Source organism: Bubalus bubalis, chromosome 11, assembly GCF_019923935.1.
Source record: "Bubalus bubalis isolate 160015118507 breed Murrah chromosome 11, NDDB_SH_1, whole genome shotgun sequence".
NCBI lineage: Eukaryota > Metazoa > Chordata > Mammalia > Artiodactyla > Bovidae > Bubalus > Bubalus bubalis.
Genome location: NC_059167.1, coordinates 18483251 through 18510724, shown reverse-complemented (window position 1 = coordinate 18510724; position 27474 = coordinate 18483251). Strand labels below are relative to the sequence as shown.

Sequence of the window (27474 nt, the reverse complement as noted above, 5' to 3'; positions counted from 1 at the left end):
AATATTAAGTATGTTGATAAATTCTAATTGAAGTTAAAGTAATCCTAAATTTTAACGAATCACTTGGAAGGAAAATAAAAAAACTGTACTTGCAAATTATCCTGCTACTTCAATCTCTCACAATTAAAAAACACTAGAACATTACATTTTTAGTTCAACAATCATTTGAGTGATAGGTTTAAGATGTTTGTTTTCCTATTTAACTGGTACATTTGAGCTACATAATTCTTTATATTTTAAAACTTTTTGGCATTCAAACTTGTTCCAGATATACTATTTCTTCTTCAGTCTGTAGGTCTGTACATTTTTATGTTTGCTTCCATTTATTTGAAACTCTAAGAGGAGTATTTATCATCTATGAAAATAAACACATTTCCCAGACACAGCTTTTGGCACAATATAAGCATCTGGCACAGTAGATTACAGATGTTTGTTAGATAAATGTTTGGTAAAAGGAGGAAAAAAGGCATCTAGAAATTTGTGTAGTAAAAATATGAAAAGACAAAAATCATGTATTTTTGCAGACTAACATGATATGATCTGAGGATGAACAACATCTGAAGACTTCCAACTTTCTGCAACCATTTCCATATAGCATTAGACAGGGTTTTAGTAGAAGGGGAAGTTTCATTGAGTATTAACAAATGGGAAACTGACACAGAGAGCTCAGCCTGGTGCTCTGTGACAACCTAGAGCGTTCAAGGAAGAGGGGATATATATATATATTTATGGCTGATTCACGTTCCTATACAGAAGAAACCAACACAACTTTGTAAAGCAATCATCCTTCAATTAAAAATCTTTAAAAGTGTTCTTAATCTTATTCTCTTAGTGAACTTAGAATTATTTTGTTAAATAAGAGACTGAATTTAAGTTTCTTTGAAAACTGTATTATCTGCGGCTGCATTTAACTCGGGAACATATTTAGGTGGACATGGCAAGTCTATAAAACCAGGAAGTTCCTTTAACATTAATGATGATTAAATGAAGAGCACAGATAAGACTAAGAAGGTATTCAAACATTTAAGAATTTAAATAACCAAAATCTGAGGTAAAGGGTATGTATGTGTATCTGTATATTGTTCTGGGTTATCCTTTTTTTTTTAAAGTTTTTTGCATACCATAATCAGTTATTTTTCTCCTCCTTTCCTTTCTATAATAGATTCAGACATTTGCTGGAAAACACAATCCACTTTGACGAGTTGGTTGCTTCCTTGATTTCATATCTTTTATACTGAGCAATTATATATAAGAGGTCAAAATACACCAAGAAATGGAAAAGTTTTGATTAAGCAAATTGAGGGGGAAAAAAAAGCACTCATTCATTAGTAGCCAAACTTGTGGCAGCCTAGCATACCAGCAAACCCAAAGCAACAAGTATTTAATGCTGCTGGGGCAAGGGCATGCAGAAGTAATGCTTAAAGCTTTCACAGCAAAGGCAGGAAAGGCCACACATTGGAGAAAAGGAAGGTTGTAAAAAGGGCTGTCAGAATCCAAGAAACATTCTTCAAACCTATCCAAACTTCAAACCTATTAACACCTTAATCTGAACCTTTATGAACTCTGAACTCCTTTTATTAAACACACAGGCATATGCCTGGGATGTATTCTATGGCGTAATAGGCAAAATAGACATTATTGATCCTTGAAAAGGACTCTCCACTTCAAATATGCTGAAGTTTGTGCAAAAGGCAGGGAAATACTTAATGTTAGAGGAGTACAGAGAAGGAAACTGGGGGATAGCAGTAATGATAGTAAGTCTCCCCAAAATAAACCTCACCGGCCATTAACAGATATCTCTATTTTATACTTTTTTTTTTCCTGGAAAGCTGTTTCCTACAGATTTAAAATTACTAATTTATAACCCAGTTATCACAGTTAGGTTAAGTGACTGAAATAGTTTTACCCTGGTTTTAGAATACTAGTTATCTATAAGAGTTCATACCACTAGTTTAACATGGGTTCTGAATTAAAACTATCTTTTAGATAATGTCTGGCCTACACTGAAGCAGCTGGTCATTAAAACTTACATCTTTGGATGGACAACGTGAAATGCTCTTTATTAATGAGCACACATCTTTTGCCTTAAAAGAAACACTGTTCTTACTGGACAATGAATCACTGAAATTTACTGAGCAAAATCTTTTGAGAAAGTGTTTATAGCATACAGATCAACACTGGCAACCATCAAATACATACAGCTTTCAGTCTTTTTACAGCATCTTCACAGATGTGCATTCCTCTTGATTCATCAACTTCTACATGCCCAAGGTACTGTAGAAAGAAGAGAAGAGTTAGGGATATTGCTGTGTTTACTGAGTAGCTACTATATGGTAGGCATTATGTGGTAGAAAATTGAATAATAAAATTCCACTCAAGAAACTCATAGCATTACACAACAGTTAAGATAATGTGACTTTACTTATCCTCGGTGTCCTCATATGAATGAGATTTAGAATAAAGGTCTCAAAGAGTTGTTAAAGGGGAGTAGGTGAAAAAGAACATGATAAGGAAAGGTAAATGTCAGGTTAACATTCAGGTAAATGTTACCTGAATCTAGTGAATCTGAGGCATAAAAGCTTGTGCTAGACACTGTTTATCTCTAGACATAAAAAATAATCCTAAAACAAAGCATGTGTGTGTGTATATACTGAAAAGGTACAAAGGAAAACAACAGCTATTCAAGGCCTGAAGAGATCACATACTCTTTTTATGGGAAGCACATAAGAAGAGGGCTGAAAACTAAAATTTTAAGACAATACATTTGAGTTTTAAAATATGTATAGAACTTGAAGAAGCCATATGGGAAAGGCTGGAAAACTATTTTAGGCAGGGAGAATTTAACAAAAGCTATAGGTGTGGAATAGAATAATAATACATCAGCAAGTATTCCTCATCTGGCAAGAATATGAGGTATATGCAGCTATGAAACTTGAATACTGAAATGAGTCTGTACTGAACCCCAGAGACAATGGAGAGCTAAAAAGTGCTTTTTTTTTTTGCAAGGTAGTATTATTATTCAAATTGTATCTTAGTATGGGAATAGTCTTGGGTTAAAAAGTACAATGGATGATGGCAATATCTCAAGTGCTCTTTTAAAAGGAGATTTAGAGTCTGGTTCTGGTAAGATGAGAGTAGACATGTCTTACCCTGTCCTGGCTTCCCAGGTGGCACTAGTGGTAAAGAACCCTCTGTCAATGAAGGAGAGACTTCATTGTCAATCCCTGAGTTGGGAAGATCCCCTGGAGAAGGAAATGGAAGCCCACTCCAGTATTCTTGCCTGGAGAATCCCATGGATAGAGGAGCCTGGTGGGCTACAGTCTATAGGGCTGCACAGAGTTGGACACGACTAAAGTGACTTAGCAGAGCATGGCATCCTGTCCAATGCTCTGAATGAAATCATAAAACCAGAACAGAATGCACGGAGCACCTATCTGAGATCTCGTAAAGAGTGTACGATAAATCAGAGAACATCAGAATTCAAGGTATTTCTGAACTGGCAGAGAGTTTACCTTCCATGCCCCTCCTCTCTCCTTTGGTCCCTCCAGCTTGAACTTAACACTGCCAGATATACAAAAGGGAGAGCTATGGCACAGTCAGAACTCTGGGAAAAGCACTCTATCTCTGGCTCAAGGACCAGGTATGCGAATACCTTATCCTCAAAAAGTACAGGGATCCTCATCCCTTTATTTATTTATTTTTGTTCTTTCACACCCCAATCCTCAGGAAACCCTCTGGTGGTGTCAGTGGGAGCAGCAAGGGAAACCTGCAAGAGCCACGCACCTCTCACAGACTGTGCTTCTAGAAAGGTGGCGTCAACACCCCCAATCCTGACTTCTGCTTTCTTACGCTCTCCCTGAATCTCCCACCATTTGGCCCTGGATGAAGGTGAAACAGTAGCAATTCATGGGCACAATAACTAGTGCCCTAGGGAACACATGCATAGAGAGTTTAAGTAACTTGCTCAAAACCATTCAGCCAGTGAATGCTCAGACCCAAGCAGCCTGACCCACAATAGTCTTACAATGCTCATATATTGAATTTTTCATTTTTACTCCCATCTTTCCAATACTGACTGAATGCATAAAACCTACATAATTAAAATCAATTTAGGAAACTGCTAGACTTTAGGTAACAAAATACCTGAGGTATCAATATAAAGATCATAAACTAAGGGCAAAATACTTAAATATCTAAATAATTGTAACTGCTGTAATTTTGAATAAACATAAAACAGCAAGATTCACTTTTAAGTGAATCAAATAATATATTCAGTTATATATATTTTACATATTCCTCAGATTCTTTTTTATTATAGGTTATTACAAGATATTGAATATAGCTCCCTGTGCTATAAGTAGGTCCTTATTGGTTATCTATTTCATATACAGTAGTGTGCATCTGTTAGTCCAACTCCTGATTTATCCCTTCCCTCCCCTTTCCCATTTAGTAACTGTAAGTACATTTTTTACATCTGTTGAGTTTGTTTCTGTTTTGCAAGTTCATTTGTATCATTTCTTTTAGATTCCACATATAAGAGACATCATACATTTGTCTTTCCCTACTCTGACTACTTCACTTAGTATAATAATCTCTAGGTCCACTCATGTTGCTGCAAATGACATTATTTCATTCTTTCTTATGGCTGAGTGATATTCCATCGTGTGTGTGTACATATACCACATCTCCTTTATCCACTCATCTGTTGATGGATACTTAGGTTGCTTCCATGTCTTGACTATTGTAAACAGAGCTGCTATGAACATTGGTGCATGTATCTTTTGTGTGTATGTGTGTGCATGTTTATGTTTTGGCTGCACCACACAGCTTGTGGGATCTTCGTTCCTCAACCAGGGATGGAACTAAGTGGAAGCGTGCAGTCTTAACCACTGGACTGCCATAGAAGTACCTGCATATATCTTTTGGAATTATAATTTTCCTCAGATATAAGCCCAGGAGTGTGATCACTGGATCATATGGTAATTCTATTTTTAGTTTTAGTTTGTTTTTTTTTTAAGGAAACTCCATACTGTTTTCCATTGTGGCTGTACCAATTTATATTACCACCAATAGTGTAGGAGGATTCCCTTTTCTCCAAACCCTTGTCAGCATTTATTATTTGTAGGCTTTTTGATTAATGGCCCTTCTGACTGCTGTGAAGGGATACCTCTTTGTAATTCTGATTTGCATTTCTCTAATAATCAGCAATGTTAAGCATCTTTTAATGTGCCTGTTGGCCATCTGTATGTCTTCTTTGAAGTAATGTCTATTTAGGTCTTCTAGTCACCCTTTGACTGGGTTGTTTGTTTTTTGATATTACACTGTATGAAATGCTTATATATTGTGGAAATTAAGCCCCCATTGGTCATATCATTTGCAAGTATTTTCTGCCAGTCCACAGGTTGTCTTTTGTCTATGGCCTCCTTAGCTGTACAAAAGTTTCTAAGTTTGATTAAGTCCCATTTGTTTACTTTTGTTTTTATTTCTTTTGCACTGGGAGACTGATCTAAGAGAATATCGCTAGGATTTACGTCAGAGAATGTTTTGTCTATGTTCTCTTCTAGGAGTTTTATGGTTCTCATGTCTAATATTTAAGTCTTTAGGACATTTTGAGTTTGAGTTATTTTTGTGTGTGGTGTGAGGGAGTGTTTTAACTTCACTGATTTATATGTGGCTGTCCAGCTTTCCTAACACCACTTCCTGAAAAGACTGTCTTTTCTCCAATGTATATTCTTGCCTCCTTTGTCAAAGATTAATTGACCATAGGTGTACGCGTTTATTTCTGGGTTCACTATTCTGTTCCACTGATCCATATGTCTGATTTTATGCCAATACCATGTTGTTTTAACTACTGTTCAACAACTATTACTACTGTAGCTTTGTAGTATTGCCTGAAGTTGGGAGGGGGATCATGGTTAATGCCTCCAGCTTTGTTCTTTCCTCAGGATTGCCTTGGCAATTCTGGGTCTTCTCTGGTTCCACATAAGTTTTAGGAGTATGTGTTCCACTTCTGTTAAAAATGTCATAGGTAATTTGATAGGAATTGCATCAAAATTTGTAGATTGCTTTGGGTAGTATGACCATTTTAACAATATTAATTCTTCCAACCCAAGAGCATGGGATATCATTTTATTTCTTGGAACTGTCTTCAATTTCCTTTATCAATGTTTTACCGTTCTCAGCATGTAAGTCTTTCACCTCTTTGGTCAGGTTTACTCCCAGGTATTTTATCTTTTTTGATGCAATTTTAAGCAGGATTTTTTTTTTTTTTTAACTTGTTCTTTCTGCTATGTCACTGTTAGTGTAAAGAAATGGAACAGATTTCTGTATGTTAATATTGCATCCTGCACCTTGCTGAACTCATTTATCAGTTCTAAAAGTTTCTGTGTGGACTTTTTAGGGTTTTCTGTATAAAGCATCATGTCATCTGCATATGATGACTATTAATCTCTTCCCTTCCAATTTGGAGAAATGAATAGAGAATTTCAAAGTGTTTCCAAAAGATTTTATTCTATCATCTTGATCAACTCAACTGGTCACATACAGGTATTTATGACAAGGGGACGGGGAGAGGGGGAAAGGAGGGAAGACTTGATGAAAAGACTTGGTAAAAAGAAGAAAATAAAAGTATCTCACATGGACTGACTTAGTCACATAATCTATTTTAGAAATGTGGAGATGGAAATCAGCCTTCTGTCTATTAGAAAAACATGCCAATTGAAAAAAACATTATTAAAAATGTCTCTTTTCCTCTCTGAGACACTACCTCACCAAAGAACTGCAGCTGATTTATGCTTTAATGGCTAAAATATTTGACACTGAGACTTCTTTTGTCTGTATGCCTTTTCCAAACTCCCTCTGAGTCAGGGACTTTTATTCACAAAAATGTAGCTTAGAAAAACTAGTATGTAGAATTTCATTCTTGGATGAATTATGTCATTTTTCGTTTTCTTGGAAAAAAAAAAAAAAAATTTAAAAGTAGATTATCCCTCTGATACTGTTATCCATGAGAAGAACTGCAGAGCTCTGATGTGAGAGACTGCATAGTCAGCAGTTCTCAACATTAACAAACAGTGACAGTCATTAATTTATAAGAAGCTATAAGGCACATTATCACATACACATAGCCTATGTTATAGGCAAATACAGGATGCAGATGTGCACAACATACATCAAACCTTGTTTAGGGGCTTTAATCAAAAAGTAGCAGCTAAATTAAAATGGACTATTTTTTATGTATAAATTTGGAGCACAATTACATTTGAACAATTCATCTAAACTAAGTATATATTGGAATTCCCCAGCAGACCAGTGGTTAGGACTCCATGCTTTTACTGCTGAGCTGGGGTTCAATCCCCAGTCACAGAACTAAGATCCTACAAGTCACTCAGCACAACCAAAAAAAAAAAAACTAAACTAAGCATATGGGTTAAATCTAATCACTTAAATTTAAAGCTTAAAATAGATTAAAATGACTGAACATTAAGTTTTACAGTGTGAAGCAGCTTTGAAATGAAACACTGAGTATGCAGAAGACTGTCACACTCAAGCTGTAAAATTGTAAGCAACAGAAAATATTTCATCTCCTGGGATAAAGAGAATTTTTACAGCTAAGAGAAGTTGGTATGACCAATGCATAAGTCCTCAGGCACCAAACATCTATCAAAAACTTGACTCCTTTTCAAGAGAAGATATTTAACTTGCAGTGTTTTAAAGAAAAATCAATTAAGGAAAACACCCAAGAAATTCAGATTAAAAACTTCAACATTCAGTTGTTATCTAACCAATAACACCAAGAGCAGCAGCAAATATTTATTGTGTACTCACTATGTGCTTGGAGAAGGCAATGGCACCCCACTCCAAGTACTCTTGTCTGGAAAATCCCATGGACGGAGGAGCCTGGTAGGCTGCAGTCTATGGGGTCGCTAAGAGTTGGACACGACTGAGCGACTTCACTTTCACTTTTCACTTTCATGCATTGGAGAAGGAAATGGCAACCCACTCCAGTGTTCTTGCCTGGAGAATCCCAGGGATGGGGGAACCTAGTGGGCTGCCGTCTATGGGGTCGCACAGAGTCAGACACGACTGAAGCGACTTAGCAGCAGCAGCAGCACTATGTGCTAGTGGTGTGTTTTTCATATAATGTATCTACTCATTTAATTTTCACGTGTGCTAAGTCACTTCAGTCCTGTCCGACTCTTTATTACCCCATGGACTGTATCCCATCAGGCTCCTCTGTCCATGGGATTCTCCGGCAAGAATACCAGAGTGGATTGCTGTGACCTCCTTCAGGGGATCTTCCCGACCCAGGGATTGAACCCACGTCTCTTACATCTCCTGCATTGGCAGGCGGGTTCTTTACCATGAGCACTACCTGGGAAGCCCTAACTTAATTTTCATAACCTATACTAATTCAAGTTCTCATTTTATAGATGAAAAAACTGAGGCACAGAGAGGTTAAGTAATTTCTTTTTAAATTTTTTTATTGACATATAGTTGATTTAAACTGTTTCAGGTGCAGTACAAAGTGATTCAATTTACACACACACACACATACATATGGGGGCTTCCTGGCCTCCCAGCTTCCCAGGTGCCACTAATGGTAAAGAATCTGCCTGCCAATGCAGGTTAGATGTAAGAGATGCCGGTTTGCTCCCTGGGTCAGCAAGATCCCCTGGAAGAGGGCATGGCAACCTACTCTAGTATTCTTGCCTGGAGAAGCCCATAGAGCCTGGCGGGCTGCAGTCCATGGGGTCACACAGAGTCAGACACAACTGAAGTGACTTAGTGCGTGCACGTGCACGCATACACATCACACACACACAGACTCTTTTTCAGATTCTTCTCCTTCATAGGTTATTACAAAATACTTAGTATAGTTCTCTGTGCTATACAGCAGGTGCTTGTTGGTTAACTTTATATTAATATATAGTAGTGTATATATGTCAATCCCAAACTCCTAATTTATCCTGGACCCACTTTCCCCTTTGGTAACTGTAAATTTGTTACCTATATCTGTGCTTCTACTTCTGTTTGATACATAAGTTCATTAAAAAAAAAATTTTTTTTTTAAAGATTCCATATATAAGCAATATAATGTTATTTGTCTTTTTCTTTCTGGCTTACTTTACTTAGTGTGATAATCTCCAGGTCCATCCATGTTGCTGCCAATGGCTTTATTTCATTCTTTCTTTATTTATGGCTGTGCTGGGTCTTCATTGCTGTGCACGGGCTTTCTCCAGTTGCAGTGAGTGGGTGCTACTCTTCATTGAAGTGCAAGGGCTTCTCTTGCTGCGGAACACAGGCTCCACGCTTGCAGGCTTCAGATGTTACAGCACATAGGCTTCAGAAGTTGTGGCATACAGGCTGAGTTGCTCCAAGGCATTTGGGCTCTTCCTGGATCAGGGATTGAACCTGTGCCTCCTACACTGGCAGGCGGATTCTCATCCATTGTGTCAACAGATAATTTCTCTTTCTTTCTTTCTTTCTTTCTTTTTAATTCGGCTGCACCAGGTCTTACTTGCAGCACATGAACTCTTATTTGTGGCACGTGGGATCTAGTTCCTTGACAAGGGATCAAACCTAGGCCCCTTGCATTGGGAATGTGGAGTCTTAGCCAATGGGCCAACCAGGGAAGTCCCTATTTCATTCTTTTTTATGGCTAATATTCCATTGTATATACATACCACATCTTCTTTATCCATTCATCAAAGGGTAAGTAATTTTTAAGAGAGATCACACAATTAATAATAACTGGCATAGATCAAACACAAATTCAGGTAGTTTGGCTTAAAAATGTACACTTTTACAAAAGCCTAGATGCCTCTCCAGGATTTTATAACAGAGCCACTGAAGCACAGGAAGCAGGAAAGTGACATAACTATATTTACAATTTAGAAAGATCACTGCTGCTGCTGCTAAGTCGCTTCAGTCGTGTCCGACTCTGTGCGACCCCATAGACGGCAGCCCACCAGGCTCCCCCATCCCTACTATGCACGAAGACAATAGTTTGGAAGGAAAACAAGATCAAAAGCAAAAAAAAAAAAAAAAAAAAAAAAAGGTCAAGAGCTCTTATAATGGTCTGAGGGAGAAAACAAAGATGAGGACTTGATTAAAGCAGTGGCAGCAGGAAAAAATAACACAAAATGAGAGGACAGTGAAGATCATATACGATAGAGTGACTGTGGCTGACATTGTTAGTTGCTTACATGACAGTCATCCTTTCAACTGGTTTCCCTGCAAGAAGAGCTTGCCTCCTTGGTACAGGCTGAAAACACCAAGTATTTGTTTTCTTGACTTTCAACTATAGATTTGACTTGATTCCATCTTAGCCAATGGAAAGTAATGGGAAGTCTCCATGTATCTGTCTGTAAAGAGCCGTCCCATTCTGATACAAAATGCATTTGTTCCCTTGGTCTTTACCGTTTGATAATAATGAGCGAGGACATAATTCTGTTTATTAACAGTATCTTTTTTTAATTAGCAGATAGAATTGTAAGACAAGCTTTGAAACCTACTTTAATTACTGTTCTAATATTATTACACTTCATAGGCACTAGTATATTTAAAAACACATGGCAGAGATCAAACCAGCTGGAGCTTCATTTGACTAATGTCTAGTAACTGCATTTCTATTTTGAGTAATTGCATAGTCTGTATTGCTTGTTCTCTAGAGTAGCTATGCCAGTCTTCAAAATCTAATTCTATAATCTCTCTCTCCGCTGTTCTACACATGCCTTCACTTTTTATTTCTTTGAGAAAATATATCTTTAGAATAGAATCTCATCAATTTCAGGCCACCAACACCATAAATTAAAGTGCATTTGCCCTGTTTTCCACCTTTGCTACTATTAAAATAGAAGCAGCATCCTTCCTCCACTCTAGAACTAATCCACTCTCTCCATGCTTCTTTGTGGAGACCTTTATGCTCAGGTCTCTACTATTTTAAAAACAAAATTCAACACGAAATCAAGCCACTGGTGATTTACACACTTTAAATCAGTAAACTTCACTTTATGCAAATTATATCTAATAAATCTGTTTTTAAAAAATCAAAACAAAATATACACATAGTTTTTCAACTTAACACTCCTTTTGTTACTCTGCCTTTCTAGTCTCCTTTGAAGACACATTTCCTGAAAAACAAAATTTAACTGCCTTACTGAGGTATAACTGACATACAACAAAATACACACTTTCAAAGTACATAATCTGCTGAGTTTTTTAATCAAATATATAACTGAGAAACCATCATCACAATCAGCCATTATCACCAAAAGTTTTCTTCTACTTCTTGCAATACTTCCCCCCCTTGAACCCTTCTCCCATCACATAACCTTGTCTGACAAACTTCTGGGATTAGTAATCTCTAGATTTGTTATCTCCTTATTTTGCATCCGTCCACTCAACATAGATTCCATCCCCATGACTCCACTCTAAATCACCAACACCTTCAAATATTTAATCTAATGAAGTTTCATTTCTTACTTGATTTCTTTACAGCATTTGACCAATTTTTCTTACTTGAAAATCTTGGTGTCTGAGACTACATTATCCTGGTTTCTTGTCTCTCTGGCTACTCATTCTTATTTTCCTTTGAAGATACTCATTTATACTGCCTGTCCTTTCTATATTTGTCCCAGGCCACCTTCTCTTCTCACTTAGGCAATCTCACTGACACATGATTCTAATGATGATTTATATATAGCTATATATATATTATTTGAGGATTCCATATTTCCAAACTCACCTACTCACTAAAATTTGTAACCTCAAAATCAAAGCTCATGGTGCTTTTGGTCAGTGGGGATATGCACGTGCAACTCTCATATGTACCTCAAAAGCAACTCATCTCTATCCCCAAATATGGTCTCCCTCAGTGAGCATGCCCATCACCCTACTAGCTGCCTACATGGGAAACTTTTCATACTAATCCAATACTAGTTTAGAATTCATGGTTTCTAAGGCAAGCCCAGATATCATTTGCCCAGTATGATTGAGAAAATGCATCTATCTCTAGGTTATAGGGGAAAAAATTTCAGGTTTTGATTCTACCCTAGGTCACCTGCATGTAAGTGTGTGGGATAGGGTGGGATGGGATGGGTTGGAAGGAAGGCAGGTAAGGGAGGCACACACAGCAGAGAAGATGAACATCTTGAAAGGATTTCAAAAGACCATTTGGAAAAGACCAAACAAAAACACTCTAAATAAGCTGCCCTAGATATTGTGTGTGCATGTTAAGTTGCTTCAGTCGTGTAAGACTCTCTGTGACCTTAAGGACCGTAACCTGCCAGGCTCCTCTGTCCATGGGATTTCCCAGGCAAGAATACTGGAGAAGGTTGCCATTTCCTCCTCCAGGGGGTCTTCCCAACCCAAGGATTGAACCCACGTCTCTTATGTCTCCTGCACTGGCAGTCAGGTTATTTACCACTAGTGCCGCTTGGGAAGTCCTTCTAAGATATAAATTTTATATCTTCTGTGCTTACCTCTAAAATACATCCCAACCAGCAATTTCTTACCACAAATGAGAACTACACAAAGATACTGAGCCTATTTATCTTACATAAAATACTTTAAAGCTAATGTATTTTGTAGCCAATTAAAAGTGCTTCAATTAACTTTACTATAATTATTTTAACTGCTCAGAATCCTATGAATGAGGTTTAAAATATATATATATGTGCTAATTATAAATATGATACATATTCATGATAAAAAAAAAAAGCCACTAATTCCAAAGGACATATATTCAAAAGTGAACAAATCACCAATTCTTTACTATCAGAGTTCTGAATTACCTGTGTTGTCTTCTTACAGATATTTCTTACATATATGTGAGCATATACATATTTTCTTTTCTTAACATTATTTATTTATTTTTGGCTGCACTGGGTTTTAGTTGCAGCACGTGGGTTCTCTAGTTGTGGCAAGTGGGCTTAGTTACCCCATGGCATGTGGGATCCTCATTACTCAACCAGTGATCCAACCCACATCCCCCGCATTGGAAGGCGGATTCTTAACCACTGGACCACCAGGAAGTTTTAATTTTTTTTCTGTTTAACTATAAATAGAATCATTCCATATAAACTGTTCTGTACCTTGCCTTTATCACTTAATGATACCCTAAAATATTCTGCATAAGCACATGCAGAGAACACTCTTTCAGTATTTCCTGTATCAATGATCAGCACCTCTATCAGTCTGGGACAAGATACTAGGTATCCTCTTGTACTACCCCTTTTCATTTCCTAGATGCAATCTGTCTCCAATTCCTACTGCCTTTATCTCAATTATCTTTCAATTTACTTTTCTTTTCATCTCAGCAGTCACCACCCTAGTCCAGCCTACCATTATCTACCCTGTGGATTAGTAATCTTTCACCAGACTCTTTGTAACCACTATGTTGTTGTTCAATGGCTCAGTCATGTCTGACTCTTTGTGACCCCATGGACTGCAGAACACCAGGCTTCTTTGTCCTTCACCATTTTCAAGAGTTTGCTTAAACTCATGTCCATTCGTGAATTGGTGATGCCATCCAATCATCTCATCCTCTGTCGTCCCCTTCCCCTCCTGTCTTCAGTCATTCCCAGCATCAGGGTCTTTTCCAATGAGTTGGCCCTTCACATCAGGTGGCCAAAGTATTAAAGCTTCAGCTTCAGTCTTTCCAATAAATATTCAGGATTGATTTCCTTTAGCACCACAGTTCAAAAGCATCAATTCTTTGGCACTCAGCCTTCTTTATGGTCCAACTCTCATACCCATATACTGCTGGAAAACCACAGTTTCCAGACTACTGGAAAAACCACAGCTTTGACTATATGGACCTTTTGTCAGCAAAGTGATGTCTCTGCTTTTTAATACACTGTCCAGGTCTGTCATAGCTTTTCTTTCAAGGAACAAGCATCTTTTAATTTTTTTTAAATTCCATTACTCTAGAAGTCCCAAAGCCTTAACATGGCCTACAAATCTTTGCCCTAATTCTTTCCAGGTTCATCTAAACTTCCGATACTATAGCCTTCTTTTAGTGCCTTGATACTATTCTTTCCTCCCACCACCAGTGCCTATGTACACATACTTTCCCTCATTCTGAAATGCTCTGCCTATCTTCGCACCTAATTCATTCCTACTAAACCTTTAGATATCAGGTCAAACTTTACTTTCTCAAGGAAGCCTTCCCTGATCCTATAGTCTAGGTCATGTTGTTTTGTTACGTGCTATTAAAGAACCAGATTGATTCCCTTTTTAAAAAGCACTTACCTCAAACAAATGTGACCTAGTTAAACTAAAAAACTTCTGCACAGAAAAGAAAACCACAGATAACAACACAAAAAGACAACCTACAGAATGGGAGAAAATATTTGCAAACAGTATGACCAACAAGGGGGCTTATTTCCAAAACATACAAATAGCTTGTACAGCTCAATATCAAAAATCAAACAACCCAATCAAAAAATGAGCGGATGACCTACATAGACATTTCTCCAAAGAAGACATACAGATGTCCAACAGCCACATGAAAAGATGCTCAACATTGCTAGCTATTAGAGAAATGCAAATCAAAACTACAATGAAGTACTACCTCACACCCGTTAGACTCAATTAAGTGCAGTTCAGTTGCTCAGTTGTGTCCGACTCTTTCCAACCCCATGGACTGCAGCACACCAGGCCTCCCTGTCCATCACCCACTCCTGGAGCTTACTCAAACTCATGTCCATAGCGTCGGTGATGCCATCTAACCATCTCATCCTCTATCATCCCCTTCTCTTCCTGCCTTCAATCTTTCCCAGCATCAAGGATCTTTTCCAATGAGTCAGTTCTTAACATCAGGTGGCCAAAGTACTGGAGCTTCAGCTTCAGCATCAGTCTGCCCAATGAACATTTAGGACTGATTTCCTTTAGGATGGACTGCCTGGATCTCCTTGCAGTCCAAGGAACTCCAAGAATCTTTTCCAACACCACAGTTCAAAAGGATCAATTCTTTTGGCGCTCAGCTTTCTTTATAGTCCAACTCTCAAATCCACATATAACTACTGGAAAAACCATAGCTTTGACTAGATGGGACCTTTGTTGGCAAAGTATGTCTGCTTTTTAATATGCTGTCTAGGTTGGTCATAGCTTTTCTTCCAAGGAGCAGGAGTCTTTTAATTTCATGGCTGCAGTCACCATCTGCAGTGATTTTGGAGCCCCCAAAATAAAGTCTCTCACTGTTTCCCCATCTATTTGCCATGAAGTGATGGGATGCCATGATTTTTGTTTTCTGAATGTTGAGTTTTAAGCCAACTTTTTCACTCTCCTCTTTCACTTTCATCAAGAGGCTCTTTAGTTCTTCTTCACTTTCTGCCATAAGGGTGGTATCATCTGCCTATTGATATTTCTCCTGGCAATCTTGATTCCAGCTTGTGCCTCATCCAGCCCTGCATTTCACATGATATATTCTGCATATAAGTTAAATAAGCAGGGTGACAATATACATCCTTGATGTACTCCTTTTCTGCTTTGGAACCAGTCTGTTGTTTCACATCCAATTCTAACTGTTGCTTCTTGACTTGCATACAGATTTCTCAGGAGGCAGGTAAGGTGGTTTGATATTCCCATCGGTTGAAGAATTTTCCAGTTGTTGTGATTCACACAAAGGCTTTGGAGTAATCAATAAAGCAGAAGTAGATGTTTTTCTGGAACTCTCCTGCTTTTTCAATGATCCAATGGATGTTGGCAATTTGATCTCTGGTTCCTCTGCCTTTTCTAAATCTGGTTAATAGCCATGTCCAAAAGTCTACAAATAATAAATGCTGGAAAGGGCACCAAGAAAAAGGAACCACCTTACACTGTTACTAGGAATGTAAACTAGTGCAGCCACTAAGGAGAACAGTATGGAGGTTTCTTAAAAAACTAGAATCAGAGCTACCACGTGATCCTGCAATTCCACTCCTAGGCATATATAAGGAGAAAACTATAATTCAGAAAGATACACACACCTTAATGTTCATAGCAGCACTATTTACAACAGCCAAGACATGGAAATAACCCAAGTGTCCATCGATAGGTGAATGGATAAAGAAGATGTGATATATACACAATATGGGATATTACTCAGCCATAACTTAGCATTACCAAAGGGGAAAGGGGAGGGCAGGGAGAGTTAGGAGTTTGGGATCAAAATATGTACACTACTATATATAAAATAGATAACAACAAGGACCTACTGTATATATAGCACAAGGAACTATATTCAGCATCTTGTAATAACCTATAATAGAAGAGAATGCAAACAAAGAATGCATAGCTGAATCACTTAGATGTACACTTGAAACCAACATAACATTGTGTATCAGGTATATTTCAAAAAACTTTTTGAAAAGAGAAAAAAAGTAAATAAAAAGCACTTATCTCAGTCTGTAATCATGTATTAGTAACACAGATATCAAATTAAAAGTCTCTCCCCCATAAGGAGACTATAAACGCCACAGAGCGAGAACTGTGTCTTATTTGCTTACCACTTAACATCTGTCTGGCACATAGCAGGAGTTCAAAAAAATTTATAAATATGTGAAGATAGATCTACCTTATTCTTTTTTTAAGTGTCAAAGAATTCCCCTCAACAGATGTCATAATTTCTTTATCTAGTCTCAGAATGATGTTTAACTGAGTTTCCACATTTTTACTATTATAAACAAATTGCTAGAATGACCACTCATGCCAGTATATATCTATAGATGTAATTCTCAAATGTAAAATTGCTAGTCAAATGAAAAGTGCATTGAAAATTTTAACTGATATTTTCCAAATTGCCCTCCCATGAAGTTGCAAAGTATCCTCCAAGCAATCAGCAATGTGTAAGAGGAGCCACTTCAATGTATCAGGTTGGCCAAAAAGTTCATTTGGTTTTTTCTGTAAGACGTTAAGGAACCCAATACTTAATACTTGATTTGTATAATCAAAATGAATCCACTGTTTGGCTGGATGTGAGGCACGAAAGAAGAGTGTTAGGTTTTATGTAAGAGAGGTGGGGTTGTTTTTTTTTTTGATCTTAATATCATACTAACCACTTAAAATTAAACATTAAGTTTATTATTCCTATAAAAGAAGTTTCAGCAAGTAAGTTGCACAGACAAAGCTAAGTGATTAGGAAAATGCTTCATCATTGATGGACTGTGGAAAATTCGTGTATTTTAAGAGTCATGTATTAAGTTCCCAGAGATTCTCAAAATCACTTTTCCAATCATATTGACTATTTTTCTTTCTGAGGCTTTGGTCCATGTTTCATGCATAATACCAAGGCAGTAAAAAAGGAGAAAAATCACAATAAAAATATTCATACATAAGAATATACAAAAAAATAGAGAAAAATGCTAACACTTCAAATTAAAGTTTCTTCTTCAAGATATTAACATTTTGGTGTAGTTCCTTCTATTTTTTCCTCCTCACACATCTCATAGCATATATAACTATTAATTGCTTCTTCTCACTAAACAGTGTAGCACACACATTTATTTCTTCTATGACCTTAAATACAGATGATTCTTCTTCAGTCTCAAGTAGCAGTAACAAAAAGCACCTACAAGGCATCCCCTTCTCTAGATCTTCACTATGTTCTTAAACTCTTAAAGCTTCCATTTTCTGATGTGACAAATGAAAGCATTAGTTTAAATGAACTCAATTAAAAGTTACAAGATTAAGGATACCACTACAATACTGTAAAGTAATTAGCCTCCAATTAAAAATAAATAAATAAAAATATCTATTCGAATAGAAAAAAAAAGATTAAGGATAAAATCCTTTTTAACTCTTCTGATTTAAGATTTTATAGAACATACCAGGCCTGTATTTAAGAAAGCAGATACCCACTTACTTTGTTCCACAATTAGTAAGCATGTTCTGTTGGAAAAAACGATTCTTGATAATTAAGAATTTTTAGGTATTTCAGGATTAGTATTTTCATTAGAAGTGATCTTATTTGTAGTGATTTCAAATTATATACCAGAAATTCTTATTTAAATATAATGAGAAGGCTTCCGGTGCAAGATGATAGAGTAGAAGGACGCGTGCTCATCTTCTCCTGTGAGAGCACCAAAATTGCAACTAGCTGTTGAACAACCATCAACAGGAGGACACTGGAAAAAGATACTAAAAAAAGATAATCTATATCCAAAGACAAAGAAGAAGCCACAGAAAGATGGTAGGAGGGGCACAATCACAATAAAATCAAATCCCACACCCTATGGGTGGGTAACCCACAGACTACAGAACAATAATTCCAAGAAATTCTCCCACCACTGTGAAGGTTGTAAACCCCACTTAAGGCTTTACAGCCTGGGGATCTGACAAAGAGACTGGGAATCCCCAGGTAATCTGGTCTTGAGGGCAGAAAAGACTCTGATGCTGGGAGGGATTGGAGGCAGGAGGAGAAGGGGATGACAGAGGATGAGATGGCTGGATGGCATCACTCACTCGATGGACATGAGTCTGAGTGAACTCCGGGAGTTGGTGATGGACAGGGAGGCCTGGCGTGCTGCGATTCATGGGGTCGCAAAGACACAACTGAGCGACTGATCTGATCTGATCTGGATTTGATTATAGGATTTCCTTGATTACAGGACTTATTTTTACAGTCAACAAAAACAAGACTGGAAGCTAACTATGGCTCAGATCATGAACTCCTTCTTGCAAAATTCAGACTTAAATTGAGGAAAGTAGGGAAAACCATTAGACCATTCAGGTATGACCTAAATCAAATCCCTTACGATTATACAATGGAAGTCACAAGCAAATTCAAGGGATTAGATCTGATAGACAGACTGACGGAAGAACTATGGACTAAGGTTCATGACACTGAACAGGAGGCAGTGATCAAGACCATCCCCAAGAAAAAGAAATGCAAAAAGGCAAAATGTTTCTCTGAGGAGGCCTTACAAAGAGCTGAGAAAAGAAGAGAAGCTAAAGGCAAAGGAGAAAAGGAAAGATATACCCTTTTGAATGCAGTTCAAAAGAACAACTGGTTCCAAATTGGGAAAGGAATACATCAAGGCTGTATATTGTCACCCTGCTTATTTAATTTATATGCAGAATACATCATGAGAAATGCTGGGCTGGATGAAGCACAAGCTGAAATCAAGATTGCCAGGAGAAATATCAATAATCTCAGATATGCAGATGACACCACCATTATGGCAGAAGAGCCTCTTGATGAAAGTGAAAAAGTAGAGTGAAACAGCTGGCTTAAAACTCAACATTAAAAATACAAAGATCATGGCATCTGGTCCCATCACTTCATGGCAAACAGATGGGGCAAACAATGGGAACAGTGAGAGACTTTATCTTTTGGGCTCACAAAATCACTGAAGGTGGTGACTGCAACCATGAAATTAAAAGATGCTTACTCCTTGGAAGGAAAGTTATGACCAACCTAGACAGTATATTAAAAAGCAGAGACATTATTTTGCTGACACAGGTCCATCTAGTCAAAAACTATGGTTTTTCCCGTAGTCATGTATGGATGTGAGAGTTGGACTATAAAGAAAGCTGAACGCCAAAGAATTGATGCTTTTGAACTGTGGTGTTGGAGAAGACTGTTCAGAGTCCCTTGGACAGCAAGGAGATCCAACCAGTCCATCCTAAAGGAGATCAGTCCTGAGTGTTCACTGGAGGGACTGATGCTGAAGTTGAAACTCCAATATTTTGGCCACCTGTATGAAGAGCTGACTCATTTGAAAAGATCCTGATGCTGGGAAAGATTGAGGGCAGGAGGAGAAGGGGACAACAGAGCATGAGATGGTTGGATGGCATCACCGACTCAATGGAGATGAGTTTGAGTAAACTCCAGGAGTTGGTGATGGACAGGGAGGCCTGGCGTGCTGCAGTCCATGGGGTAGCAAAGAGTCGGACACAACCGAGTGACCAAACTGAACTGATTGTGAAAACCGATAAACAAATCTTTTACTATTGTGAATATGTCACTATTACTCACTTAATACTACTGTATCATGATTCGTCAAGAGAAAAATAAAAGAATTCTGTGTCACCAAAACTAGGATCTATTAGAGAAACCTTTTAAAATCACTTTTTAAAACCTAGATGCATATCAGAAGTATCCTGAAATCTTTTGAAAACTACAAATGCTTTGTATTGCTTTTTTTCTCCAGAGCTCCAGATATGTTTCTAATGAGCAGATGTGTTTAAAAACAACTGGACCATATGATGATCTTTTACTTTTACCTAGTTTGTTTCACTTTTTCTATTTCATACTCAGTGCCCGCATTTCCTTTAGTTTATGTTCTTTAATTTCTTCCATCTCTTCTCCTCTTGTTGACTGTTCTTTCTCAAGCTTTTATCAAGTGTAGTAGAAAAGCTTTTGTATACATATATATAAATATATATAATATATATATTTTAGAGAACATGAATTTTTGCCTAATTACAAAATTATGACATTTTTGATTCCACTTGTTTGACTTAGTATAAACAGAATGCTAGATTTCTAATTAAAAAATAGATATGCAACAAGCAACAAAGGTTTACTGTATATCATAAGGAACTATAGTCAGTATCTTGTAATAACTTATGGTGGAAAATAGTTTCAAAAATAATATATGCATATTTGTATAACTGAACCACCTTGCTGTGCACCTGAAACAATGTAAGTCAATAAAGCATATATATTAAAAATAAATAAATATAAGGAGAAAAATCATTAATTATAATCTATTTTTCTTCGAATTCTGTCACTGAAGCAGAATATAAAGAGATTAGCTTTTGAAGTGTTTTCTTTTAACTGTCCTAATTAATGGAATTTCACATACAATAAACTGTCAGTTTTTTCCCACATTGAGATTTATAGAAACATGAGGTCTTACCTTGACTGGGAAGCTACATTTTCCAGAACGAACTCCTTCTTCATCTGTCTGCCACTGATGTGGACGACTGGCCTCTGGAACATAAACATCTTTCTTTCTCCTAAAACTCTGCCGTAGTTTATTCATTTTAATTTTTACAAGCTGTAAAAGAAATATGAAAAGGAAGTTACTACCTTCTTACATGAGTTTGGGTGAACTCCGGGAGTTGGTGATGGACAGGGAGGCCTGGCGTGCTGGGATTCATGGGGTCACAAAGAGTCGGACACGACTGAGCGACTGAACTGAACTGAACTGAAACTTCTCACATATTTAAAGGTTCAGATTATGATACTAATAAAAAACTATTATCCCAAATCAAAGGTTTTGTTTTAGGGGGAAATGAGCAATTAACATACTTCCTTTTAGAGTAACCCTAAGTTCAAACAAACAAATCATTTCACTTTTTTCAAAGACAATTATAATACTAGTTCTAGTAAAACAACAATAACCTCTTGCAGGATCTGAAGAGATGTTATTCTAAGAACTTTCAAGCACTTTAATTGTAATAAACCAATGACTATTCCTACTAATCTACCTCTCAAATCCATTTTAACTACTGAATAAGGAAATTTGTACATGTAGGCCAAATTATAAACTGCTAACAATTTCTGAAAATATTCTGAAAACTTTTATCTTTAGCAGGAAAAAATCATTCTGAAACACTGAAATTTGGGAATCTTTTTGGTTTAAACTACAGTGTTTTTGTTTTGTTACTGGAAGAGGCACTTCTCTAATGCTTTCAAAGGTACAGAAGAAATCACAAAACTACAGAGAAGGAAGACTTATCTAATAAGAAACAATAGAGCATTTAAGAGTCAATAAATAAACATAATGAATGTATCCCTTTATAGAGCAAATCTCAAAATCTGAAACCAATACCTTCAGTTTTCTGTTAAGGAGCATTGCTCATTCTTTCCATGAGGGATTTAAGCACCTCAACCAGCCTAAAAGGAGATCTTAACTTGAGAAAATGATGTGACAAAGCTATATAAAGGAAACATCTCTGCCAGGAATGTTAAATAACAAGGGATGGAACATTAATTCCCACATAACACCGATGAAAGACTTGAAAATCAAAGCCTGCATTCAGAGGAAAATCATTTTGTATTTTACAGTGCATAATGCCACAGCAGAACTATTACCAAATTAGCTAATTCACATAGACAGGCCATTCTTACCATACATTTTCTTAAAAGGTAAAAATTCTGAGAGATGAATGATAAAATCTCTGTATTTTCTAAAAATGAATTTATTATTTCTCAATTAAAAGTTGATTTATAGAGTAGGCAAGGTGGATATTAAATAATCAAAGGGCTGGATGGACAAAAGGTAATCCATTCCTTTAAGTAGATCACTTATTCCTAAACTACTTTAAATGAGAGTCTATCTTAATCTAATAGACTTCCAAAAAGAATTCCTTAACCTTCCTTGATATATATCCTGTTATATACTTTCACATCACAGTTCAAAAATATATACAAATACAAATATAAGAAAATAAAAAACATCCATATCCTTACTCAAGGTGGCACTCTAAGAATCTTGAGACAAAAGTCGTATGATGCCTTTCTTTTTAATTTCTTTCTCTTAGCAAAAAAAGACTATACACTTACCCAGCTGGCCAAGTCAAACACCTGAAAGTCACCTCTACTTTTATTCTTTCTTGGACCAATAACTATGGATTTATTTCCTTAGTATATCCTGAATTAATTTCCCCACCCACCATGTGAGTTCTATTATCCTTATTTTTGCTTATATCATTGCAAAAGCTTAACAACTTAATGGTCTCTCTGCTTCCAAGAGAGGTCTACTTCAATCTGTTCTCCTGACTAATGCCAGACAGAGTGCTTTCTAAAACACAAATCTGATCATTAATTACTCTGCTTAAAATCCTTTAATTGCTTCACATCACTTTTAAGGTAAAGTCCAAATTCCCAAGCACGGTGCAAACAGTCTTTTTTCATCTGGCTTCACCCACCAGCTCCATTCACATGCTAAGCTCCAGGCATACTCAACTACCCAAACTACTTTAAACAAGGCAGGCTATCTTTCAGAGCCTCTGTACATGTTCCTTCCTCTGCTTAGAAAGACCTTTCTCTATTTGCTTCTGGTTCAAGTTTACTCATTTTCAAAGAGTCAGTTCAGTCTTATGAAGACTAGCTTCTATGAGAAGCTAGCATTTTTTCTGAAAAGCCCCTATCTGGTCTGGGTCCTTTCATTTCATATGAGTCCCATGAATACCCTCTGCTTACCTCTATAACTGTACTCCTCAAACCTTATAGCAATTTTCTATTTCCTTTATGGAAGGTTGTATCTTATTTGTTTACATTTACTTGTTTAAATAGTACCCTTGCATCCTAATACAGTGCCTGTCATATATACAGCACACTATAAAGTTGAAGAAATGAAAAATACAATAGAGCCCATCCTATTAGATGGTATTTATAAGGCAGGATAAATGTGGACAGTAAGACCAGAGAATCATTGATGTTGGAAGAGACTGCAAGTAGGCCAACCTCCCACTGACAAAGGAACTACTTGGACAACTTCCCTGAAAGGAAGACATCCAGTGAAGTGAAGTGAAGTGAAGTGAAAGTCATTCAGTCATGTCCGACTCTTTGTGAGACCATGGACTGTAGTCCATGGAATTCTCCAGGCCAGAATACTGGAGTGGGTAACCCTTCCCTTCTCCAGGAGATCTTCCCAACCCAGGGATTGAACCCAGGTCTCCCACATTGCAAGCAGATTCTTTACCAGCTGAGCCACAAGGGAAGCCCAAGAATACTGTAGTGGGTAGCCTATTCCTTCTCCAGCGCATCTTCCCAACCCAGGAATCGAACTAGGGTCTCCTGCACTGCAGGTAGATTCTCTACCAACTGAGCTATCAGGGAAGCCCTGATATCCAACCTCTGTCTAAATAGTACCAGTACAAATTTATTTGCTCTTTGTTGTTGTACCATTCTTCTGACCAATAAAGATAACAGACTGGAAGTATCATCTGATTTGGGGGTCTAAATATCATGTCACTTTCAGTATTAAAATGGCTTGACATCAACATTTCTACAAAGAGAATTACATATCAGTGATTTTTGAACTATGCTTTAGGCGGCCCTAGAATTTCCACAGAGGAGTGCCTGGTACCACAGGTGTTTGGAAGGAAAGAGGAGGAGGTAGAAGACTGACACAACTCTCAGGAGGGCTTTTAGTCCCTGTCCCAGCTTCCAACAGACCAGCTTCTCCTTCTCTGACTTACATGTTGGGGCTCCATGTTAAAGTTTAAGGAAAGGGTTTCAGAGCTGGAAATTTTTTGAAAATTAGTGATATATCTGTAACTGTTCTAAAATAAACTTGGTAAAAAGAAAATACATAATCATAATATCTTGCTTGCTACTTCTTAATGTGTAACTACCACTGGCTTACAAAATAATCTAGCAATTAAGATAATAATTAATACAAGGGAGAAACCAAACATTCTATTTTCGGGTAATCTATGTATAAGGATTTTGCTTACCAAAAAAAAAAAAAGAAAAAATAGAAAATGTTAATTCAAAGTCATGTTTACTACTGGCCCTCAATAAGGTTAAACTTGACTCCCAAATAAAGAAAATCATACCCCCCGTGGAAGTCCTGGTTGAAGAATATAAAGAATACATTTTTCTAAGTATAAAACCTGAGAACAAACTTATTTTGTCCTACAAACTAAATTAAAAAAAAAAATGATATCCCCATTCTACTAGATTTTCAGAGGTCACTGCGTACAACTTAACTGCCCAAATCAGGAAATCCTCTGGTTTATCCTCCTCATCTCTGTTTCTATCGATGCCTTTGAGGGCTTCCTCTACTTTCTCCCACCCATTGTAGATATTCCTCAAATAATTCTCCATTGGTGTTCTCTTTGCATTATCACTCTTGGAGAAATAATCAACACAAACTATTACCCCAATTAGGAGCATTTCCTAATTGTACTCTTAACTCTTCCTCTCTTACTTAAATTTCTGTATTTGGGTGCACTGATATTGCCTCAATTACATTAATTTAAAATTAAATCATCACCTCTTATCTCCTATTCCTCTGGTCTTCCTCCTCTGACCCAATTTGTTTGGGTTAGTAAAAACTGAAAACTTACCATGTGCTGGGCCCTGTTATGAATGCTAGTGGATACAGAAATTAATAAGACAACCGGCCTTTAGATGGCTCTCTCCCTTTAGAAAAGGTTCATTTCTGCACAACATGGAGAATGTAATAATAGCACTATATACAGTATCACCTAGAAGCAGTCTAGGTTCAGGAAATATTTCCTATAGGAGACACTGCCTGAGTTACGTTTTAAAAGAACAAAAAATAGTCACATACTGTGGGAAGTAGGAGGGAAAAGATTATTTCAGGTAGAGGTAACATCATCAACAAAACATAGATTCAGGAAATCTATGAATTAACTGAGTCAACATGATGTAATTGTGCTTCAGGAAAGCACTCTGCCCAAGATGATAAGACTGTAAGCCAAGAATTAGCTACACTTTGTCAGGCAAGTTTAACAAACTAACCTATCTGGGCAAACAATTTGTGCATCAGGGCAAACAGTTCTTCTCACATGATAACAGACTGCTCTTCTTGCTATGTCCATTAATTTTAAATATTGTGTCACAAACTTTGCCCATCCGAACCAGTTCCCCCACTTTGAAGGACCTGCCTTAAACCATCGGAGTCCAGATCTCAAAACCCCAGAAATAACCTTTCCTAACTTCCCCTAACTACCAAGACTCTTTCATAGTGGTGCTCTCCCTTGCTGCAATAAGTTTAATAAACTCAGTTTTGGTTGATCAACAGAATTCTCTTTGTGGGAAAAGTCAAGAGCAGGAATTAATTATAAAAGGTGAGGAAGAGAAAGAAATCAAAATATGACTCCTAAGTTTTAGGCCTCAGTAAGCTGGATAGAAGAATTCAGTGAACCGAATTGTTGAATTTGAGGGGTCTGTTTATCAGGCTGCCAGGTGGAGATGTGTCTAAGCCTGAAGATCAGGGAAAAGACCAGGGCAACCATAAGCAGTTAGGATAGGTGAAACTTTTCTTGTGATGATCTCATTATTTTCCTAATTTTTTCTAATAGGTGTTAGTATATAATAAACAGAATTAAACCCAGCACACTCAACGTGAATAGAGAAATACACACCATATAATTGGCCAGTATGACTTGATATAGCCTTACCAGTGATAAGTTTTTGCGATGCTTACATTCTAGATAGTAAACATTCACTGTGCTGAGTCCCTTGTCCAGGATCCATTCCGTGACCTTCCACAATCCAACAAATGGTTTAACAAAGTAGTAAGGCCAGTGATCAGTGCAAAGAAATAGGGAAACACAACAGAATGGGAAAGACTAGAGATCTCTTTAAGACAATTAGAGATACCAAGGGAACATTTCATGCAAAGATGGGCACAATAAAGGACAGAAATGGTATGGACCCAACAGAAGCAGAAGATATTAAGAAGTGGCAAGAATACACAGAAGAACTGTACAAAAAAGATCTTCACGACCCAGATAATCACGATGGCGTGATCACTCACCTAGAGCCAGACATCCTAGAGTCCAAAGTCATGGGGGCCCTAGGAAGCATCACTGGGAACAAAGCTAGTGGAGGTGATGGAATTCCAGTTGAGCTATTTCAAACCCTGAAAGATGATGCTGTGAAAGTGCTGCACTCAATATGCCAGCAAATTTGGAAAACTCAGCGGTGGCCACAGGACTGGAAAAGGTCAGTTTTCATTCCAATCCCAAAGAAAGGCAATGCCAAAGAATGTTTAAACTACTGCACAATTGCACTCACCTTACACGCTAGTAAAGTAATGCTCAAAATTCTCCAAGCCAGGTTTCAACAGTACCTGAATCGAGAATTTTCAGATGTTTAAGCTGGTTTTAGAAAAGGAAGAGGAACCAGAGATCAAATAGCCAACATCCCGCTGGATCATTGAAAAAGCAAGAGAGTTCCAGAAAAACATCTATTTCTGCTTTATTGACTATGCCAAAGCCTTTGTGTGGATCACAACAGACTGGAAAATTCTTCAAGAGATGGGAATACCAGACCACCTGACGTGCCTCTCGAGAAACCTGTATGCAGGTCAAGAAGCAACAGTTAGAACTGGACATGGAACAACAGACTGGTTCCAAATAGGAAAAGGAGTAAGTCCAGGCTGTATATTGTCACCATGCTTATGTAACTTATATGCAGAGTACATCATGAGAAATGCTGGCCTGGAAGAAGCACAAGCTAGAATCAAGATTGCTAGGAGAAATATAAATAACCTCAGATATGCAGATGACACCACCCTTATGGCAGAAAGTAAAGAGGAACTTCACTTGATGAAAGTGAAAGGGGAGAGTGAAAAAGTTGGCTTAAAGCTCAACATTCAGAAAACAAAGATTATGGTATCCAGTCCCATCACTTCATGGCAAATAGATGGAGAAAGAGTGGAAACAGTAGCAGACTTAATTTTTGGGGGGCTCCAAAATCACTGCAGATGGTGATTGCAGCCATGAAATCAAAAGACGCTTGCTGCTTGGAAGAAAAGTTATGACCAACCTAGATAG

General features: G+C 37.3%; 1 protein-coding gene across 10 annotated transcripts in view; it reads right to left on the bottom strand.

The window, feature by feature from the left end:
- Window positions 1–27474, bottom strand: part of NUMB (NUMB endocytic adaptor protein) — a 162419-nt gene that overhangs the window by 37732 nt on the left and 97213 nt on the right. For all 10 annotated transcript variants that reach the window (XM_025295244.2, XM_006055215.4, XM_045162034.1 and 7 more), the window contains 2 exons: window positions 20850–20990; window positions 2200–2274 (listed from right to left, as the gene is read on the bottom strand). In XM_025295244.2, coding sequence (XP_025151029.1) covers window positions 2200–2274; window positions 20850–20975 — 201 coding nt within the window. In that variant the 5' untranslated portion in view covers window positions 20976–20990. The remainder of the gene's footprint in view (window positions 1–2199; window positions 2275–20849; window positions 20991–27474) is intronic.